The sequence below is a fragment of the Lepidochelys kempii genome, chromosome 15, assembly GCF_965140265.1.
Source record: "Lepidochelys kempii isolate rLepKem1 chromosome 15, rLepKem1.hap2, whole genome shotgun sequence".
NCBI classification, from domain to species: domain Eukaryota; kingdom Metazoa; phylum Chordata; order Testudines; family Cheloniidae; genus Lepidochelys; species Lepidochelys kempii.
The window spans coordinates 12,633,292-12,651,262 of record NC_133270.1 but is presented as its reverse complement, the minus strand read 5'-3'; the positions used below and the strand labels follow the sequence as shown (position 1 = coordinate 12,651,262).

Here is a 17,971-nt window from a genome sequence, read left to right as displayed (position 1 = left end):
CAGAACATGGCTGTACTGGGGGCAGAGTAGCACTTCTATCAGGGCCTGATTCATAAAAAGGCCTTAATGTAAATGAGATCCAGGCCCTCAACATTTAGTCTTGCTGCTTCTGAGCTATCTGCATTTTACAGACCTGCAGGCCCAAAGGCCAGAGCAGCTTGACCCGGGGTTTGAAGGGAAGAGAAGGTTAATCTATCGTTACAAGGGTTCCATGCTGAATACACCATTTTCCAGAGTGAGAGGTGAATCGAAGATCCCTATGGGGAGAAATGAAACAGAAGGTGACATCAACCTGCTGACACCGCATCTCACACTTGAGTGGTACAGTGAAATCTTACTGTGAGATTGTTTCTGATGGTCATCAAGAAGGCCATGCTGCATTAACATCATGGGAGGTGCAATCATCCTGGGGATCTCTGATAACATAGGGTATGCTGTCTGGCTCTCGTTTTGTGGAAAGCGTTAAGTTTTGACATCATTTTAAAATGCAGGAATCAGTATGGAAAGGAAACTCCTTGGGGAGCAGGTGTTAAGAGACAGCAGCCAGCTGAAAACTGCCTTTTAGACAACTGCTACCCACAGAGTTGGGGGCAGATCTAAAGAACACAAGACCCTGGTTTTTGATCACACACATGTATGTTGCATTGGTTAGTTCCGCAGCTTGAAAGGCTTTAGTGCGAATGAGAGATATTACTGTGTATTTCCTCTGGAAGGAAATCAAGATGTTGGGTCTGATGAATTCAGAAAGACACAGCTGTAGGACAAGCAGCTGGCCTTAGGCTTTGTTTATGGTGTTGAGATATTAGTAATGGGAGAAGAGAATTTTTTTATGCAACCTTTAGCATCGTCTCCTGTTGGAAGTAAAGGAGGGTCTCTGGAAGGGGTTGATCTTCTCCCTCCCCCCCACTTCTGTTCATGTCTTCAGAAGGGATTTAGAGAAAGGCAGGGAATACCTACATTATTGTGCCAATCCCAAATGGTAAGCACCTTAGTAATGAAGGAGCCAAGAGTGTGTTGCTGCAAGGTGTGAGCACCCCTTTGGCAGGTATGAAGCACCCTCATCTCCTATCAAAATCAGTCTCTGATGCTGAAGGCACCTTACAGGAGATGCGCAGCACCTTTGGCGCTAGGCCCCTGGGTATAAAGCTGGGCATGAAGATCCCAGTTCAGCTCTGGGGTTACACTCTCATTGGCATCACTGGAAAGGGGAGGCCATTTGTGCTAGGGCTGAATTTGGGTGAGGAGTGGGCTGTATAGACATATGTGGATGCAGCCGAACATCTGAACTTGCTTGTTAACATACCTGTGTCTGTAGGTTCACAGCCAAAGCAGCAGCATTTGATTACCCATCACAATGAGGTCTTCAGCATCCCAAAATACAGAGAAGTTTTCCAACATGTTCTGGACTATTGTACTCAAAGAGATGTGTGGGGGTTACTTGCCCACAGTAATGCTTGTTCTCTGAACATATTGCCCCCCAGAGCCTCACTGTAGGGTCTACCTAGATGCACCCTCCCTGAGCTGGGTGACTAAGGATCCCTGCTGGTGTAACAGCAGCATGTCTCTCCCCAAGGATCATCTGCTCTTGCTGCAGTGTCCAGAGAATAGCACTTGGTGTCAGCTCAGGAATGTGTCATTAGTTGTAGCTCCACTTCCCGACACAAGGGAGAGTCAGTAAAAGGCACCAGATCTCTCACTTATAACTCCACACCCAGTGCTGCAGATGGTTAAAAAAGGAGTCTCTGTAACAGGTTGGTTAGAGTAGGTCAGTGATAACCGGCCTTATTACAACACTAGAGCACCACATAAACCGAAGCACAACCTTGTGGGCCAAACAGAGTCTACATATTTTAATAAGATTTAAAGTCACCTGGACTGATTTCTATTTTACGTTCAGCTTCATAGAGTCATAGAATCATAGAATATCAGGGTTGGAAGGGACCTCAGGAGGTCGTCTAGTCCAACCCCCTGCTCAAAAGCAGGACCCATCCCCATTTAAATCATCCCAGCCAGGGCTTTGTCAAGCCTGACCTTAAAAACTTCTAAGGAAGGAGATTCCACCACCTCCCTAGGCAACGCATTCCAGTGTTTCACCACCCTCCTAGTGAAAAAGTTTTTCCTAATATCCAACCTAACCCCCCCCCACTTGCAGCTTGTTTCATATGTATTTAGATAGACAATACTGGACATAGACAATCTATGTACACACTTGTGTAAACTAAAATGATGTAAACATGACGACAAAACGCTAATGAATCGGCCGTTAGTATATTATGGTGAAGCCTTATGAAATTCTCTGGTGGACCATATACGGCCTGCAGGCTGTAGGTTGGGCACCCCTGGAGTAGGTGGTGGCTCTGCCATTCAAACTGATGTGTGTGTCTGCATGGGGCTTGGTCAACATTGACTTACTGTGTGTAGCGTAGAACTTAACTGTGACCATTTTTGGTCTCCATGAAAGTCTCCTGTCCACAATTTCCATAGGATGCTATGTGGCCAGCTGGCAGCTTCTTTTACTTGTTTCTTACAAATGGATCTTTGGTTTGAGGCAATCCATTCGAGAATGAAGTATTCATCCAAAAAATAAGACAGTCCTTAGACAGTGCTGCTGTGTGGAGCATTTCTGTACGTAGCTAAGAAGTTGACCAGTTTCTCTTCCATGTCTTCTGTTGCAGTTTCCATTGATACAGTAAATCCACACGTCAGGAAAACACAAGATCAATCTCCAGTGGCAAGCATTTCTGTCTGGGTTCATGTTTGTGGGCACACCCAAGTGACCGAGAGCATCATCCAAGTTTGCTCCTGATTCACAGTGCTGGTTCAAACTTTTCAGTTCTGCCAGAAACATCTACGGACTTTACAGATTGCTTATTCTGTGGATGGAACCAGAAGTATTTTCATTGGGACAGCGGTATTGGAGACAAATGTCTTCATGAGTTAGCTGCAATCACCATATAACTCTTCTTCTTTGGCTTTAGTGGTACTATAAGTACACACAACAGTCCACAAGTTCACTTATGGCTCAAAAGGGATAATACACAATTAGCATCAAGAAACTGCTCCAGTATTTAATTATATGATTCCCAGCCCTCTTTATAAAGATCCATATGTATCAGAACCCCAGCCACCATGTCTAGGACCAGACAGATTAGGCACACTCTTACTTATGCTAATATTTAACAGAAGAGGGGATGTGGCAGGAATTCATCCAAAAGCTAGCAAGTCTTAAAGCTACAATTCATGCTGCTTGCTATGAGCCAAGTTTTCCAAATGACTGAACGATTTAATATCAGTGGTGTCCATTGTGCAGCAAGGGAAGGGCTATTTGGAAGGAATGAAGGCAGGAAGCAATAATGGAGGAGTTTTGTTTAATCCTCAGAGCTGCTGAGCACCTGCGACTTTCAATAATTCCGAGGACTGGACTCAGCCACAGGGGCTGGAGGGTCTCCACCCCACCAGCTTTCAGACCACTGAGAAAACTATTGGTTTGTTCTGTTTCTGTTTATGGCTCAGTTTTAAAGGCAGAATCAGCACAGAGTCGAAGCAATCTTCTCCATCCAGGATCAGCAGCAACAGACACATGCACACACCAAATGCAGTGCCTCTCTCCTTCGCAAGGCAGCTTCAGCACCTACCACAGCTTAGTCCTTTAACATGCCTCTGAAATAGGCATTTAAAGTTAAACAGAATACATTGCTAAGCAGAACATTCTGCCAAGTCCTGCCACCAGGACTGCATGTTATAGGGCACTTGCCAACTCCTTAGTCAATTTTATTTATTATAGTCTAGGAAAGGTCACAAAGAATCTCAAAAGATAAAAATCTGTGTCTGTCAGGCTGCCTTCCTTATTTTCATTGGCCCAGGCCTCTGCGTTCCACACTAACAATAACAGGATACAGGTTCAAGAGGCACCATCAGTGCAGCACACACTTAAATGGTCTGGGTTTATTTTTCATTCCTTGTATAGCTGATCCTTACTGCTCAATTCTCTGTTCATTAGATTTCTCTTGGATAATATTACCATAAAGTATAAGAGCCTGACGCCACCCTAAAACCCAAACACAGACACATTAGACATTTGCAGCCCAGTGAGTGCCAGCTCCCTTCCAAAGGATGCAGCTGCAAGTCCTTAGTCCAGATGTAAACTCACCTGTCTGGGGCATCCTTAGTCCAGATCCTTAGTCCAGATGTAAACTCACCCGTCTGGACTATCCTCAGCTCTCACACAGACATTTTACACTGCAGTTCCCATGTCCATACTTTTCTGAAGTTGCAAGACCATTTTAGTGTCTCTATCCCTTACCCTCCTGTCCCTCAGAACCATCCTAGCTGATACCAACCGCTCCACTTGGCTGAGAACACCTCTTGTAAGGCACCTGAAATCATCTTTGTAATGCTCTCCTGGATTCTGAGCAGAAGCTTCCTGTCTCCCTGCAGGATCTTACATGGGACAGTTCCTGCCATGTAGGATCAAGGTGCCAACTTGGCTGGCACTGCACACTGCAGCCCTCTGATCCCATCCTGCTCCTGTTGTGGATCTCAAACGCAGTCTGTCTGTCAGTGACTTTAAAAGGAAGAGTTGCTTCCCTGTAGCACCAAAGTGCTGAGCTTGCTTCCCTTACAGGCATGTGAGGCTTTCCCCTCAGCTGCATATTTAAACTGCGATTTTCAAAGAAGCATAAGGGAGTTAGGCATGAAGGTCAATAGGAGCAGTACGTGCCTAACTCCCATAAGCTCTCCTTTGAAAATCCCACCCCCCCATTTTATGAGGAGAGAACATTAATCTCAGATATTTTAAGTGCCCATCATTGCACACACATTGTCCTCAGGGGAGTCAAAGAAGAGATGGGGGGAAATACAGTCCTCTAACTACTCATTATAGGTATGTCTACACCCCAAATTAAGGTGTAATTGAGGTTGCTTTCATCTCGCTAGTGTAACAATAGCAGTGAAGACACAGTGGCACAGTTTGTGACAGGTCAACAACCCACGTATGGACCCAGGTTTAATCCTCACTCCAGAGCAGGGACTTGAACTCAGAGCTTCCCCCCACCCCAGCGAGAAGGCTACAGGCTAGTCTGGAGTGTATTGCTCTCAGTCTTTCCTGTTGAAGCTGTTCCACTTCATATAAATATGTAACTGTTCATTGGGCTAGAGCAAGTGAGCATGACTATAGCCTGGTGATTAAAGCACTTACCTGAGAGCTAGGAGATGTGGATTCAAATCCCTCCTCTGAACCAGGCAGAGAGAGCAGCCCACCCCAGAACAGCCGGTCACCTGGGGGTTAGGATGCTCACCTGGGAGGAGGGATGATTGGGTTCAGCCCCTGCTCCAGAGTGGGGATTCAAACCTTTGTCTCCCACATCCCAGGCAGGTGCCCTAACCATTCTGCTAAAGCCTCCAAAGGGAGGGAGGGAGGGAGGCACACGCACACAGTTTGCTGGCCTGGGAAAGGTTTTTCCCAACCAAAACTAATCAGGTCAAATTCATGAATCGTTTCAGGTCGATTGAAACAGCATTCTTCAGCGATTAAGCTACGTGACTGAAAAATTTCATCCACTTCTCGTGCTGAACCCCTTCACCTGCCACAGACTTCAGTCTGAAATCAGGGGGAACTGAGGGGGCTCTGGACTTTTATGGGTTCAGTCCCTAAGAGAACTACCAATGGGCTCCTAGACCAGGGAAGAACCAGGTAGGGAAATTGCATTAGTGATAGCTTTAGGATGCTGGCTGTTGGCTAATACCAGCACCACCACCTTGGGCACACAGACGTTGGAGATGGAAAAAACACTCAAGATCATCTTGCCTCCCCATTCGAAGGGCAGGTCATCGTCTCTCACAAAGCATGTAACATATTAAACTGTTACTGGGGTAGATCTCAGCCCGGGACTGCAGTGAAAGCACTGTGAAGTCCCTTTGTTTTCTGCCTTTGCCTATGCTGCTTTGGATGAATGAGCCAAGCTGTGGGTCTTGAAGGTTAGATTTCCTGAGCAAGCCAATTGTGTTTTAAACTGGGTGCTCTCTTTGTTCTCCCAAGGACTCAGCTTTCTTCCTGCAGGACACATACTGCCATTGTTCCTCCAGGTACTCCCACTGTACTTGGGAAGGTTCCCATTGTTCCTCCAGGTACTCCCGCTGTACTCCGGCAGACTCCCATTGTTCCGCCAAGCTCTCTCTCTTTGATGCTTCAGAACAAAACACAGTGTTTGTGAAAAACATTTTCAATTTCACCCTTGACTGAGCAGGTCAGGCCTTGCTTGCCCTGAGTCTACAGGGACACCAGCTCACTTCATCACCTCCTGCTACCTGATGTTATGGATCATATTCACTTTCACTAAGCCCCCCTTCCTGGCTGCCAGCGGAGGGGATGTGGACACAGTTCTTTCTTCAGCCTGTCAATGCTGTCCCACACCAGCCTGAGAGGCAGAAGAGGGGTCACTCCCTCCCTAGAATTCCCAGCACTAGCAAAGGGCCAGGACTGGAGAGGCAAGGATGGTGCAGATCAGGATTGACGTGTATTGACACAGCCATATGGGGTTCCAGCAATGGAATAACAAGGGCACTGCAGGCCGGAGGTCCAAGGTGCATTGAGGTGCACTGATAAAGTAGGGGCACCCAGCCAGACAGGAAGTGTGTGCTAAAGTCACAGCTGGCAGGGTTGTCTAATGGTCCAGGTGGTTTCCCCACTCATGTGTCTGGCTATTTAACAACTTGCCATATGCCATGACAAGACCCTGTACCTTGGCCAAACCACCCAGTATGCCACTCAGGCAGACAATGTACAGATATTACATAGCACATTAATGTTATTCCTCCCGGTGCCAGGATAACAGATCCCAGTGAACCAGGGATGCAAACGGCTTCTAGCCTCTGTCTGGGTCTGTCATCTTGGAGCATGTTAATACTTTCAGGGAAAGTCTAACAGAAGGAGCCGGAGATGGGAAGAGGGCAGAGGAAACGCTCTTCCAGGATGAGCCCAGCAGAAATGCTCACAATAATACATTGTTAAACAAAACCAGAGGGCGGGCCAACTTCTGCAGCCCAGGACACAAAGGCACTCACACGCCTTTAGAAATATATTTTATTATTTTAATGCTCATTTAAAAAAAATGTAACCAAGACATTACATTCAGCATCACCAGCAGCGGGCTCCTCAGTTCCCGGCTGTCTGATGACTCATCACATTCTAAACCATTGGTCGATGCACTTAAAATATAATTACATGCACAGAATCCACCCCCTCTTCTCCCACTCCTAAGTGATAGACATTGATAGAGGGAAAGGGGGAGCAGCCAATATATCATTTATAAAACGTTTAAATTAAAAGGGTAAGAGATACCACATATGTACTGGGGTGTTTGGGTCCCCTTGCCCCACGGGTCAGTGGGAAGGTGTAATACAAGATGGAGATGATGGCTCTGAGAAGCAGAGGAAAGAGGAAAAATTCTCCTGTGAGTGGGAAGGAGGCAAGGAGTGAATGCAACAGTTGGTCTGGGATAAAAAGGATCCAGTCCTGATTTTGGTACATTGTGGCTTGAACTAATCTAACTTCCAAAGTAAGGCTGGGAGGTACAAGAAACAGATTCAGGCCTGATTCTTGCATTCTAGGCATTTGGGGCCCAGATTGTCTTCTCACACCAATTTCCCACTGGTGAAACTTCATTTTAATTACTCCTGATTCATGCTGGTGAAAGGAAGATCAAAATCAGACCTTTGACCTCTTCCACTCAGCACTGGAGCGAGGTGCCAGGGCCGATTCCCCTGCCAATGGTAACTATGGAGAGGATTGATCTTTAGGCAGCTTCCTTATCAAAGAATGATGGAGTATTCTACAGCTGTGATGGCCCAGCCCGCTCAGTAGCACTGCTGTTCTTTGGTTAGCCATTCCTGTAGAATATTGTTAGGTTATTTATTCATTCTGAAATAAGGGCTCATCAGATGCAGATCAAGAAGAAAGGCCTTTGCTACATCTGGACGTTCTAAGAAGACGAGCAGCATCTGTGAAGGGGGAGCCCCCCCAAAATCTGACCAGGTGACCAGGTGGGAACAATCAGCTACACCTGCTTGGGGAAATCAAGCATAAATATGGAAAGCATGGGTTATCCAGGATAGCCATGCCACCTGTGTGTGCCCCCGGAACCCACAGTGCATCTCCCCAAATCTTCCAGCATGTGCCTGTCCCCTGAATGCCCCAGAATCCTCCAGCACACTTCTGCCCCCCACCCCGAGCTCTCCAAAATCTCCCTATTTTTTCCAAACCTGTCCCTAAACACAAGCATTCACTCACTGACCAGCACAAATTACAAATTCATTGGTAAACACTCATTGTCTGAAATAGCTCTTCCTGTTTCTTTCCACCAATTTTCAAGTGTCATCTGTCATTCAAACATCTTGGTCTTGTCGATACATAGCTTTCCGCTATTTAACTCTGCAATTGTACTATTCACACAGTCCGTCTGAACCATGCTATACAGAATAAAGTTGTGACGCATTGTGCGCACACAACCAGACAGCACGCTATCAAGCAAAATGCCCTAAGAATGGCTCTTGATAAAGTCAATCCTCGCAACCAGCCAGAACCTCGTCTAAAACTGTGCAAGGAAAATAAACCCTGGAATTTGCTAGTCTCTTGGGAATGATGAAATTCATGGAATCTTCCTCATACAGAATCAGACACTAAATAGCTCTCTCTGTGGGGAGAGGGACATTTTTAGAAGAATAGCTTCACTGAACTGGAACAGACTCCCTCTAGCCCCTACTTCCTTCCCATTGGCCCAATCCCCTGCATCTTGGCTTCCCTAAGAGTCTTCTCCTGCTCCTTCCCTGATTGCCACCTCCATACTCCCCCGCCCTCTGCCCCAGGCTCCTTCTCTTCTTCAGAACAGCTGTGTTTCATCAGCTAACCATTCTCCACTACAAAGGAAGTGAGGAGGATGTGGGAGGGGGAGAAGCACATCATCTTTGACCTTTGTATTGACCACTGATTTTTGAAGTTGAGAGAAGAGCGGTATAACAGATAGATAGTTGAAAAGGACAGATAGAAGAGTCAAGAGAAAAGGATATACTTTGCACAGAGCTCCTCTTCTCTGGCTCTCCTCAGACTCTTGGCCTAAACAGCCATCAGATTACGGTGGTGATGCCCAGTGTTGCCAGTCACAATCAAATAAAGAGCCTCACAATGTGTGATGGTTTTGCTACAGCCCCAGCTCCTGGAGTCACGTTCTCACATTCAAATCTGTACATCCAGTTCACAAATATGGAGACAAACCTGAAAACATGAATCTGAAAAAGGATCAAAAAGAGGAAGGCAAATAAACAGAACCCAAAATGCCCTGCTTTTTAAAAATCTTGTAGTATTTGGGGGCCTGACTGATGATTTTTCAGTGCTTAGGGTTGGCAGCACCTTGACAGGGAGTCCAATACTGTGTCTGTGGAGTTTGCTGTCAACGTCACTATGCGCTAGCAACGCTGGCTCCTAAAGCTATTGATTGCCCGTTTAACATTGTCCAGTGAGCATAGGGACACTTGTGTCCAACCAGTGCTCCTGAGCATGGCAGCCCTCATCTGCTTCTCTGACATTTCCCCAGCAAGATATCCCGAAGGTCCACCCCTAACACATATCAGCCAAAAGACAGACGGGTGTAATCTGATGGGCTCCATGTCATCTCCTAGTCATCTTTTCTGGATGATGATGATCATAGCACCTACAAATCCCAATCATGGACCAGGAACCCATTGTGGTAGGTGCTGTATGAACCTGGAACAAAAGATGGTCCCTGCCCCAAGGAGCTTGCATCATCCATAAATCCTTACAAGCTGAGCTGCCCTCTGCCTGGGGAAGGGATAACAATCTAGTGCAAGCTCCCCCAGTCCTGCCCACAACCCGTGCATCAATCTCAGCCTCAGCTTCCCTTCAGCTTTGGGGGCTAGGGAGACCCCATTTCCTTTCAGCTCTGCATGTTAACAATGAAAGAGCATTTGACACAGCTGGTTGAATGCCCTGAACAGCAATACTGGAGCCAATTCCAAGACCGCTGAAGATCAAGTGAGCTTATATGACAACCCAGTTAGGATGGAGGGTTTTCCAGTGGGACCCCCCAAGTTTGTTAAACCCACATAGATCAACTCTGTCCTTGTAGTAACCAAGCTGCATGTTTGGGTGTGAGGAAGCTTGGGGAGAAGTGGAAGGCAGCCAGCCTGTGTTGGTTCTTGTAAAGTTTGATGTAATACAGCATCAGGCAGATCCCAGAGTGACAGCCACCAGAACGTGACAGCACACACTTTCTGAACTTGTGTGTGTTCCAGCACATGAGCAATGCTGATATTTTCCCACACTTCCTTCCCTGCTTTGCTTCTGTGTAGACCTAATTGTTATGATATGAAGGCAGGATGTCATCTTGTGTTATTCTTAGTAGCATTTCAGCGCCTAACTGAGTTCTGAAAACATCAGAGCCCTTCATGTATTCCTCCACTGCTGGAAGGTTACAGAAGGTTGGAGATGCACAATCCCCCACATAGCATAGAGGAATATATTCCACCAGGAAAGATCACAAGTAATAAAATCCCAAACGCAAGCTATGGAGCCTGATAATACATTCCTCTGAGAGACTACATGGAAGACTCATGCCAAAAAGGAACTGATTCAACTGGACTGTGATGTCTATTGTTTTAATACAGTGGTTCTCAAACTTTTGCACTGGTGATCCCTTTCAAATAGCAAGCCTCTGAGTGTGACCCCCCCCCTTATAAATTAAAAACACTTTTATATATATATATATATATATTTAACACCATTATAAATGCTGGATGCAAAGTGGGGTTTGATGTGGAGGCTGACAACTCGTGACCCCCCCCATGTAATATCCTCGCAACCCCCGAGGGGTCCTGACCCCCAGTTTGAGAATCCCTGTTTTAATACTTGCTTTGTCTTTTTGCTGAGCTCTTTGGTGGCAAAAGTAACTTTTTATCTGTCTGACAGACGTACTTGCTGAAAGCCCTGTACTGGCCTGGGAGCTTCACTGCTAAACTCTCTCCAAAGTCGTACACCAACCCTCCCACCCCCATTCACCCAGGGAACACAATGGAAAGGAAATGCCCTTTAAATAGCTTGTCAATAAGGAATGAAGAAGAATAAGCATTGGGTTTCCTTCTCTTGTCCCCAAATTTCAGAATCTTTCCCCTCAAAAAAAGTTATCCTGATCTGAGGTCTGGGATGGCCAATGCTCAGACCTGGACCAGTGACAGGATTGAGTGGAGATATATAAATGCTTCAGGGTCAAAGAATGGATCACTGGAAAGGGGAGATTCCTAGGTTACCAGTGGGACAGATGGCACCTGCCTCTAGCCCCAGAAGGCCCTGGGATAGATTTTTTTCCACACCAGTGCTACAATAATAGCTATTTTAGGTGATCTTTGGAATAGTTGGGTTTTTTTTTCCGTAACCATACATGGCAGATGCAGCATACAAGCTGGTTGGGCTTGGATAAAGATTTTATTGGCCCCCTTTAGGATGAGTGGCTTCACCAGTTACAAGAGGCCATTCCAAACACATGTAAAAACCCTTTGTAACGCACCACACTGTCACGTACCCTGTATTAGAGACAGATTAGATCATGGTCTATCAGACAGGCAGGCAAAGCTAATGCTATGTCTGCACAGATCCGGGTGGTTATTTTCCAGTTCTCTGAAACACAAGCTTCTCTCTCTCTCAAACTGCACTCACATGCCCTCCACTTGTACTGGTGCACACATATGCACGCGCACTCATTTGTAATGCACACCCACATGCTACAGGGCTTCACGGTTAACCAGATTCCAGGAGTTGTTTGAAACAATATAGAAAAAAAAGGTTTTAATGAACATGGGCTCATTTGAATTCCAACTTTAAAACAAAGTTCAGTTTTAAAAGTTATTTTTACTTTCAGGAAAGATGAGAAATTAAAGTTCACCAAAAAGAGGAATTCTAGAGAAAACGTAACTAAGGCTGTGGAATGAATGGGCATTCTGCGTACACAGGTGCAGAGATACAAAGATAGACAGACGAAAGAATCACCCACAAAGACATTGCAACCATGGACCTAGTACCAGCCTGTGGTCACCTCTCACTGCTACCAACACACCTGCCAGCAATTCACAAAACCTGCCATCACCACCCGATCAGCCCTTCCCACACAGACCTGCCCCTGCCCTGCTGTTACCCACAGCACACAGACACCTTCCAGTGTCCCTTTGGCTAACAGAACTATCAAATCATCATATATATTGTTCTTTCAGTGAAATGGAAGGGTCTGAAATATAGTTACCAGTTTGCTTCAACGTGTCAGGATATAGCTGGGACACCGTAGGCTTGGATGGAGCCACCCACTCTTGTAAACATTAATAACTGACAACATAATAGCACAAGTAACTTCCCAGTGGCCCATCTCCATGGAACACAGGGGAGGTAAAACCTTCTGTCCATATTCCAGCTCACTGGAATATAACTCATAACTGATCTAGCAGTGAGCGAAAAATCAGGAAACCTGTTGCACTATTAAGTTTTAAAAACTGATTTTAAAACAGAATCTCTCAGCTGAAGATGCTGAAAGTTCCCACCAAGTGAATCCCTTCACTCTCCAGGCAGCATAGGCATCTTTCCTGACCAGTAGGCATTGCTATACCCGCTACTTTTGTTGAGGCCACAGTGTTAAAAGCCCCCCCCCTCTTCCTCCTCAGGAAGTAGTAAATGTTTCAGCCACACCTTTATTTCTGTTGGTAAAGACACTAAACTGATGAACAATCACAGACACACAGTACAGCATAATGTTATAACACACCCTGCTGGAGCAGAGTCTCCCAATGCTAAAATTCAGATGTCAGATTTGACCTTTGCTCTCTTCAATCTGAGCTGGGCCTTTGACAGCTATAGTGTCCCTCCTCTTCCTTTGTTTAAAACGGTGCCTCTCGATCTTTTTCCAGTCTAGTTCTTCGGATCTTCCCATCAGTCCTGGGTAGGGACCCCCTATGTGATCGCGACCTGGCCTCGCTCCTCTTTTCCCCTCATCCTCCTTTTCTGCCATAGCAGAGGCAGCCAACAGAAAAAAACAAAAAAAACCAACAGATTTCGTTCCAGTGGGAAGACGTTGTGAGAATCATCAGGAAATGTCAGCTGCCACCAAGGTTGAATTCTCCAGTTCAGAGTAAGAGACACGAATGCCAATTAGCTCTTCACTAAGAAGCTCCATGTTCTTGCATGCATCTGAAAGGTTCCCATTTTTGCAGGAATGTGGGAGATGCCCATTTATCTCCATGTCTAGTGAATTCCCATTGTGGTGCCATGCCAAATCTGTCTTGCATTTACTCAAGTCCTGCATGTCAGTATCTTTGTGGATAGCACCCAACTCCCCATTGGCGTATATGTCCAGGGCGTACTCACTGATCCTAATGCTGGCATTCTCTCCATCCCCACCATAAGTGGAAGTCCTAGTACTGGCAGTACCAGTCTTGAACTGCTTCTTGCCTACAATATGCTGCCTGAGAATTTTACGGAAGGTGAGTCGGAATTCCCTGATCCGGTAGGCATAAATCAATGGGTTCACTACAGAGTTGGCATGAGACAGGATAATGGCCAGGTACATCAGCCAGAGGGGAGGACGGGCACAATCTGGGCAAAAGAGCGTGAAGCAGTTTATTATGTGGAGTGGAAGCCAACAGACAGCAAACAACCCAACGATGATGGCCAAAGACTTGGCCGCATGGACTTCCTTCTGCAAAGTAGAGCGTGAGCGTTCCCCATGTACCATCTTGTTCTCCATCTGTTTGAGCTGCCGCCTGGCTGCCAGAAAGATTTTCAAGTAGATGCCAAACATGAGGAGGAGGGGCACCAACACACAGGCAAAGAAGTTGTAGTAGACCATGTACTCCATGGTGACCACTGTCTCGAAGAAACAAGCTACCATGCTTTTACTGCAGTTGCTGGACAAGGAGTTATTGGTGTCCTGAGTTTCCCTCTTGGAGCATTTGTTCCAGCCCAGCATGGGCGTCAGGCCGATGATGAAGGATAAGACCCAGCAGATGGCAATGATACCTTTGGCTCGCGAGCTGGTCACCAAACCATTGTACCTGGAAAGCAGAGGAGAGGAGGATTAAACAGCGTAACTGGTACAAGCACCTGATGCCCAAGTAACTTCCCAATGCTCATCTCCATGGCATGTATGGGGGAGGTACTTTCATGGAATACTCCAGCTCGCTGCAATGTGCTTATCCAAAGCATCACTGAACTGCAGTGCTGAGCCCATTTCCCTCAACCCAGTGAGGGCCAGAGTGATGTTGCACCTGAACGAGGAGCCCTTCTAATCTATCCTTTCCACTCTTGGGTGGCGAAGCCAGCAGCACAGGTCAGCTCCAAACAAATAAAGCCGATCAACATTTCCCTTCTCTGCCTTACAAATACTCACTCATGGTTATGAGCCTGCTTGTCAAAGCATAGAGGAAGCAACCACCCTGCTCTGCCCCTCCGCCCGCAGGGAACTGAAACACCCAGAGCTGCTGCTCTAACTTTATCTCTATGTACTGCCAAAGGCAGAAATAGCTACTCAGCATCCCTGTTGTATAGTGTTGCTTGCTCCCTGTCTGAGTGCAGGTAGGGTCCCAGGAGTACAGTACAACTGCCCAGTGTCACAGAGCTCTAGGATACTGTGCTAGTTGCCCAATTCATAGAGTTTACAGCCGGGTCTCAGAGAAAGGTCACCATTGGTTCAGTATCAGAGCTCAGACAACACAGCACTCCTTTGATGGCAGTCACTGGGAATTCAGTATGGCCAACCCAACGCTGATCAACTGAGACGGGATCCAGAACCAAGTCTCAGAAGCTGAGCAACGCTGACAGTTGGGCCTTTCACAAAATACCCAATGCAGCATGGCTGGCTGCCTCAGCTGAAGATAAAGGACTCTGAATAACAGGACCTACTGTGGTCTGGCAGAGCTCTGTGGTGAACACATCACTATACCCCTCACGCCCGTGCTTTCGGCAATAAATCCACCCCACTATTTTGAGAGAAAAAACAGAAGCACGGTAAGCACACCACCAAAAGACCTTTGTTTGTTTCAAATATTAGCTGATCCCTGGGGCTAGCAGGCTGCTGTAAGCCCTCAGCTGAAGGTACCAGTTGTACGCTTTGAAAATATAAGTCGTAGTAGTGTGTCACATCTGAGTACAATCTCTTTTCCCCTCATAGTACTTCACACAGAAAGGGAATGGCAGGGTTCCCACATTGTCTGTTGCTGGGTCCCACACTGTACTTGACCCTGTGCGGGCGTGATCTGACTAGGGGCTGCTCCCATGTTCTCCACTAGTTGCACTGCTTCTTTCCCCATGTCGGATTCTTTTAACAATCAAACTTTAAAAAAAAAAAGAAAGAAAGAAAAACAACCCTCGCTCTCTTTCTCAATGGGTTTGTTCTTCCCACACACACTCCTCTCGTAAGGCGGACTAAAGCTCTGCAGGGAAGGGGAGGAGGGATGCTGCTTGTCTCAGCCAGAGAACAGAACTGGGAGCTGGCATGTGTTCTTAGCTCCTGGAAAATACAGCCAGGCCTGAGATGGGAGTGCAGGATGATCATTCATTTATTCTTTAATCTCATTTCAAAAGCATAAAAAGTGGGAGACTGGGGGAAAAACAAAAAAGCATGCTGCAACTCTTTTCTCTACAAGCTGGCGAGAGGACTCAATCCAGATCTGGAAGCTAGATAAGGTTTCTCTAGAAACTGGTGACAGTTGTGTGAATCCTCAGAAAGTGTCAAGAATACTGCCAATCCAGGAGGAGAGAAGTGGAGTTACTCTTAAGTTCAGTTTTAACCGACATGAATGGAATTATACCTGTGCTTCAAAACGTATATTTAAAATTACAAAGAGGGAACAAGAGATTGGCAGATGGCACTTGAAGCTTTAAAAAAAACCCTAGAATTGGCTGCATCTTTGTCAGGAGGAATTTTGAAATTGTACAGCTGTTATCCCACGGCTGGAGAGGTCCCTTCCCTGACACTAAAAATACATTTATTGCAGCTCCCAGTGACCTCTTGCCTCCCTGTGCTCTTACCCTCTGGGGATTTCCATGCAACAGGCTTCAAAGGCTTGTGAAACAGCTTTTAACCCAAGCATCCTCCTTGCTGTACTGCCCTACAGTACTGGGCTGGCAGTAGAATTAATCAGCATAGAACTGGGTCCTTCTATAGCACCTCTCATTCAGGGATCTCCAAGAGGTTTGAGTTGTGCCTCAAACAATCCCGTTTGACAGGTCCATAGAGACAGAGAGAGATGAAAACACATTATCTACAAACAAGTTTGCAGCAATTCTGAAAGTGTCAGGACAAGGTGACAAACCTCACCACCTCTATAACCTAGTAAGAAAGTGATCTCAGGTCTGTAGAGATTCAAGGACTACACACAGACTGGATTTATTGCTGTAGAGCAGCCAAGTGCTTTAGAGATGGGAACCAAATACAAATGTTTAAATAGATAGAAATAAAATCATTAATATAGGATCCAAGAGGGCGCAGGCTCTGAGCATTTAAAAAGTCAGATTCCTGCCCTGAAGAGGTTATAATCAAAGGGACTGATCCTATCAACAGTTACTGCAAAGCTTGACCCCCATTGATTTCACTGGGACCATTCATGGATAATAAGTAGTGAGTCTGGTAGCAAGTGATACTCCAAGGCAGAACATCTTCCAGATGTCAAAAGCCTCGTTACAGTGAGCTGTTCTGGTGCTTCTCAAGCAGCCAGGAACTAACACATGGCTATTGGTGTTAGCATACAAATGAGGAAATAAACTACATTCACTCCAAGCAGGGCTGTTTAATTCTACGCCAGCAAAAGCAAGGGTGTGAAAAACAATGTTTGCCCCAAAACAGGTTACATCGGGAGGGAAGAGCATTACAAACTATGGACAGAAAAAAGGGTGTGAACCCAGGGATGTTTAAGGGCGCATCTGACTGCTCAGATCCAAAACATGGGATTTAAAACAGAAAATCAGCCATTTCAGCAGCCACTTTACTTGCATACGGTTCAATTATCAAGCGTGAGCTACCATACCACATCTGAACTCCAAGATTAGCAATAGGGCAACTAAAGTGGACATTTAAGAAGACTTTTCAGCATTTCAGGTTTCAAGCAGGGCTCACTACATCCAATTAATTTCAATCTGTGGTGATGAAAATGTGACCTTTCATTCCAATATGAAAGGTCACACTAGCCAGCAGGAACACCTTACAGAGAACTTCCAAGTGACTGGGAACATGGGTCTCCGCAATCCTAAGAAAAGGGGTGCCCACAATTACTTGCACATCTAGGTTATCCAGGAGCAAATCAGAGTGGGAAGAAAGATTTCCAGTTCAGCATGTTGTTATATGTATTGACGTTGGATCATCACAAATAAAAGGATTTCTTCCATCGTTGTTTGCAGTGTTGTTGTAGCCGTACTGGTCCCAAGATATTAGAGACAAGGTGGATGAGATAAAATATTTTCTTGGACCAACCTCTGTTGGTGAAAGAGAGAAGAGCTCTATATCAGCTCGAAAGCATGGCTCTTTCACCAACAAAAGTTGGTTCAAGACATTACCTCACCCACCTTGTCTCACAAATAAAAGCTTGTTACCTTTGAGAATGGGGACAATGTGCTGGACAAATGGTAATTTGAGAACTTTTCTGTTTGACTGCAGGAAGAAAACCTGTCTTCTTCTATCCAGTGCACCTCACCTACCTGCTATTTCATCATGGGAATACCTTTTATACCACCCTCCCCCCACACACGCACAGTCATATGCTTGGACATTGTGCCCTCTTAGCCTTTTCTAGCAGCAAAGGACTTGGGAAATGCCTATTGTTCTTGGCCAACAACTTTACCCTAGGGCTAACCAGGACCAACCAGTTTTATTTATAACACCCAGGTTTTGTTGTACCAGTGAGCAGAGGCTCTCAGTGCACCTGGCATATT

General features: G+C 45.9%; 1 protein-coding gene across 4 annotated transcripts in view; it reads right to left on the bottom strand.

Moving 5' to 3' along the window:
• Positions 1 to 8,262: 8,262 nt before the first annotated feature.
• ADORA2A (adenosine A2a receptor) overlaps positions 8,263 to 17,971 on the bottom strand; it is a 34,957-nt gene continuing 25,248 nt past the window's right edge. For all 4 annotated transcript variants that reach the window (XM_073312804.1, XM_073312805.1, XM_073312806.1 and 1 more), the window contains one exon: positions 8,263 to 14,100. In XM_073312804.1, the coding sequence (XP_073168905.1) occupies positions 13,134 to 14,100 (967 nt within the window). In that variant the 3' untranslated portion in view covers positions 8,263 to 13,133. The remainder of the gene's footprint in view (positions 14,101 to 17,971) is intronic.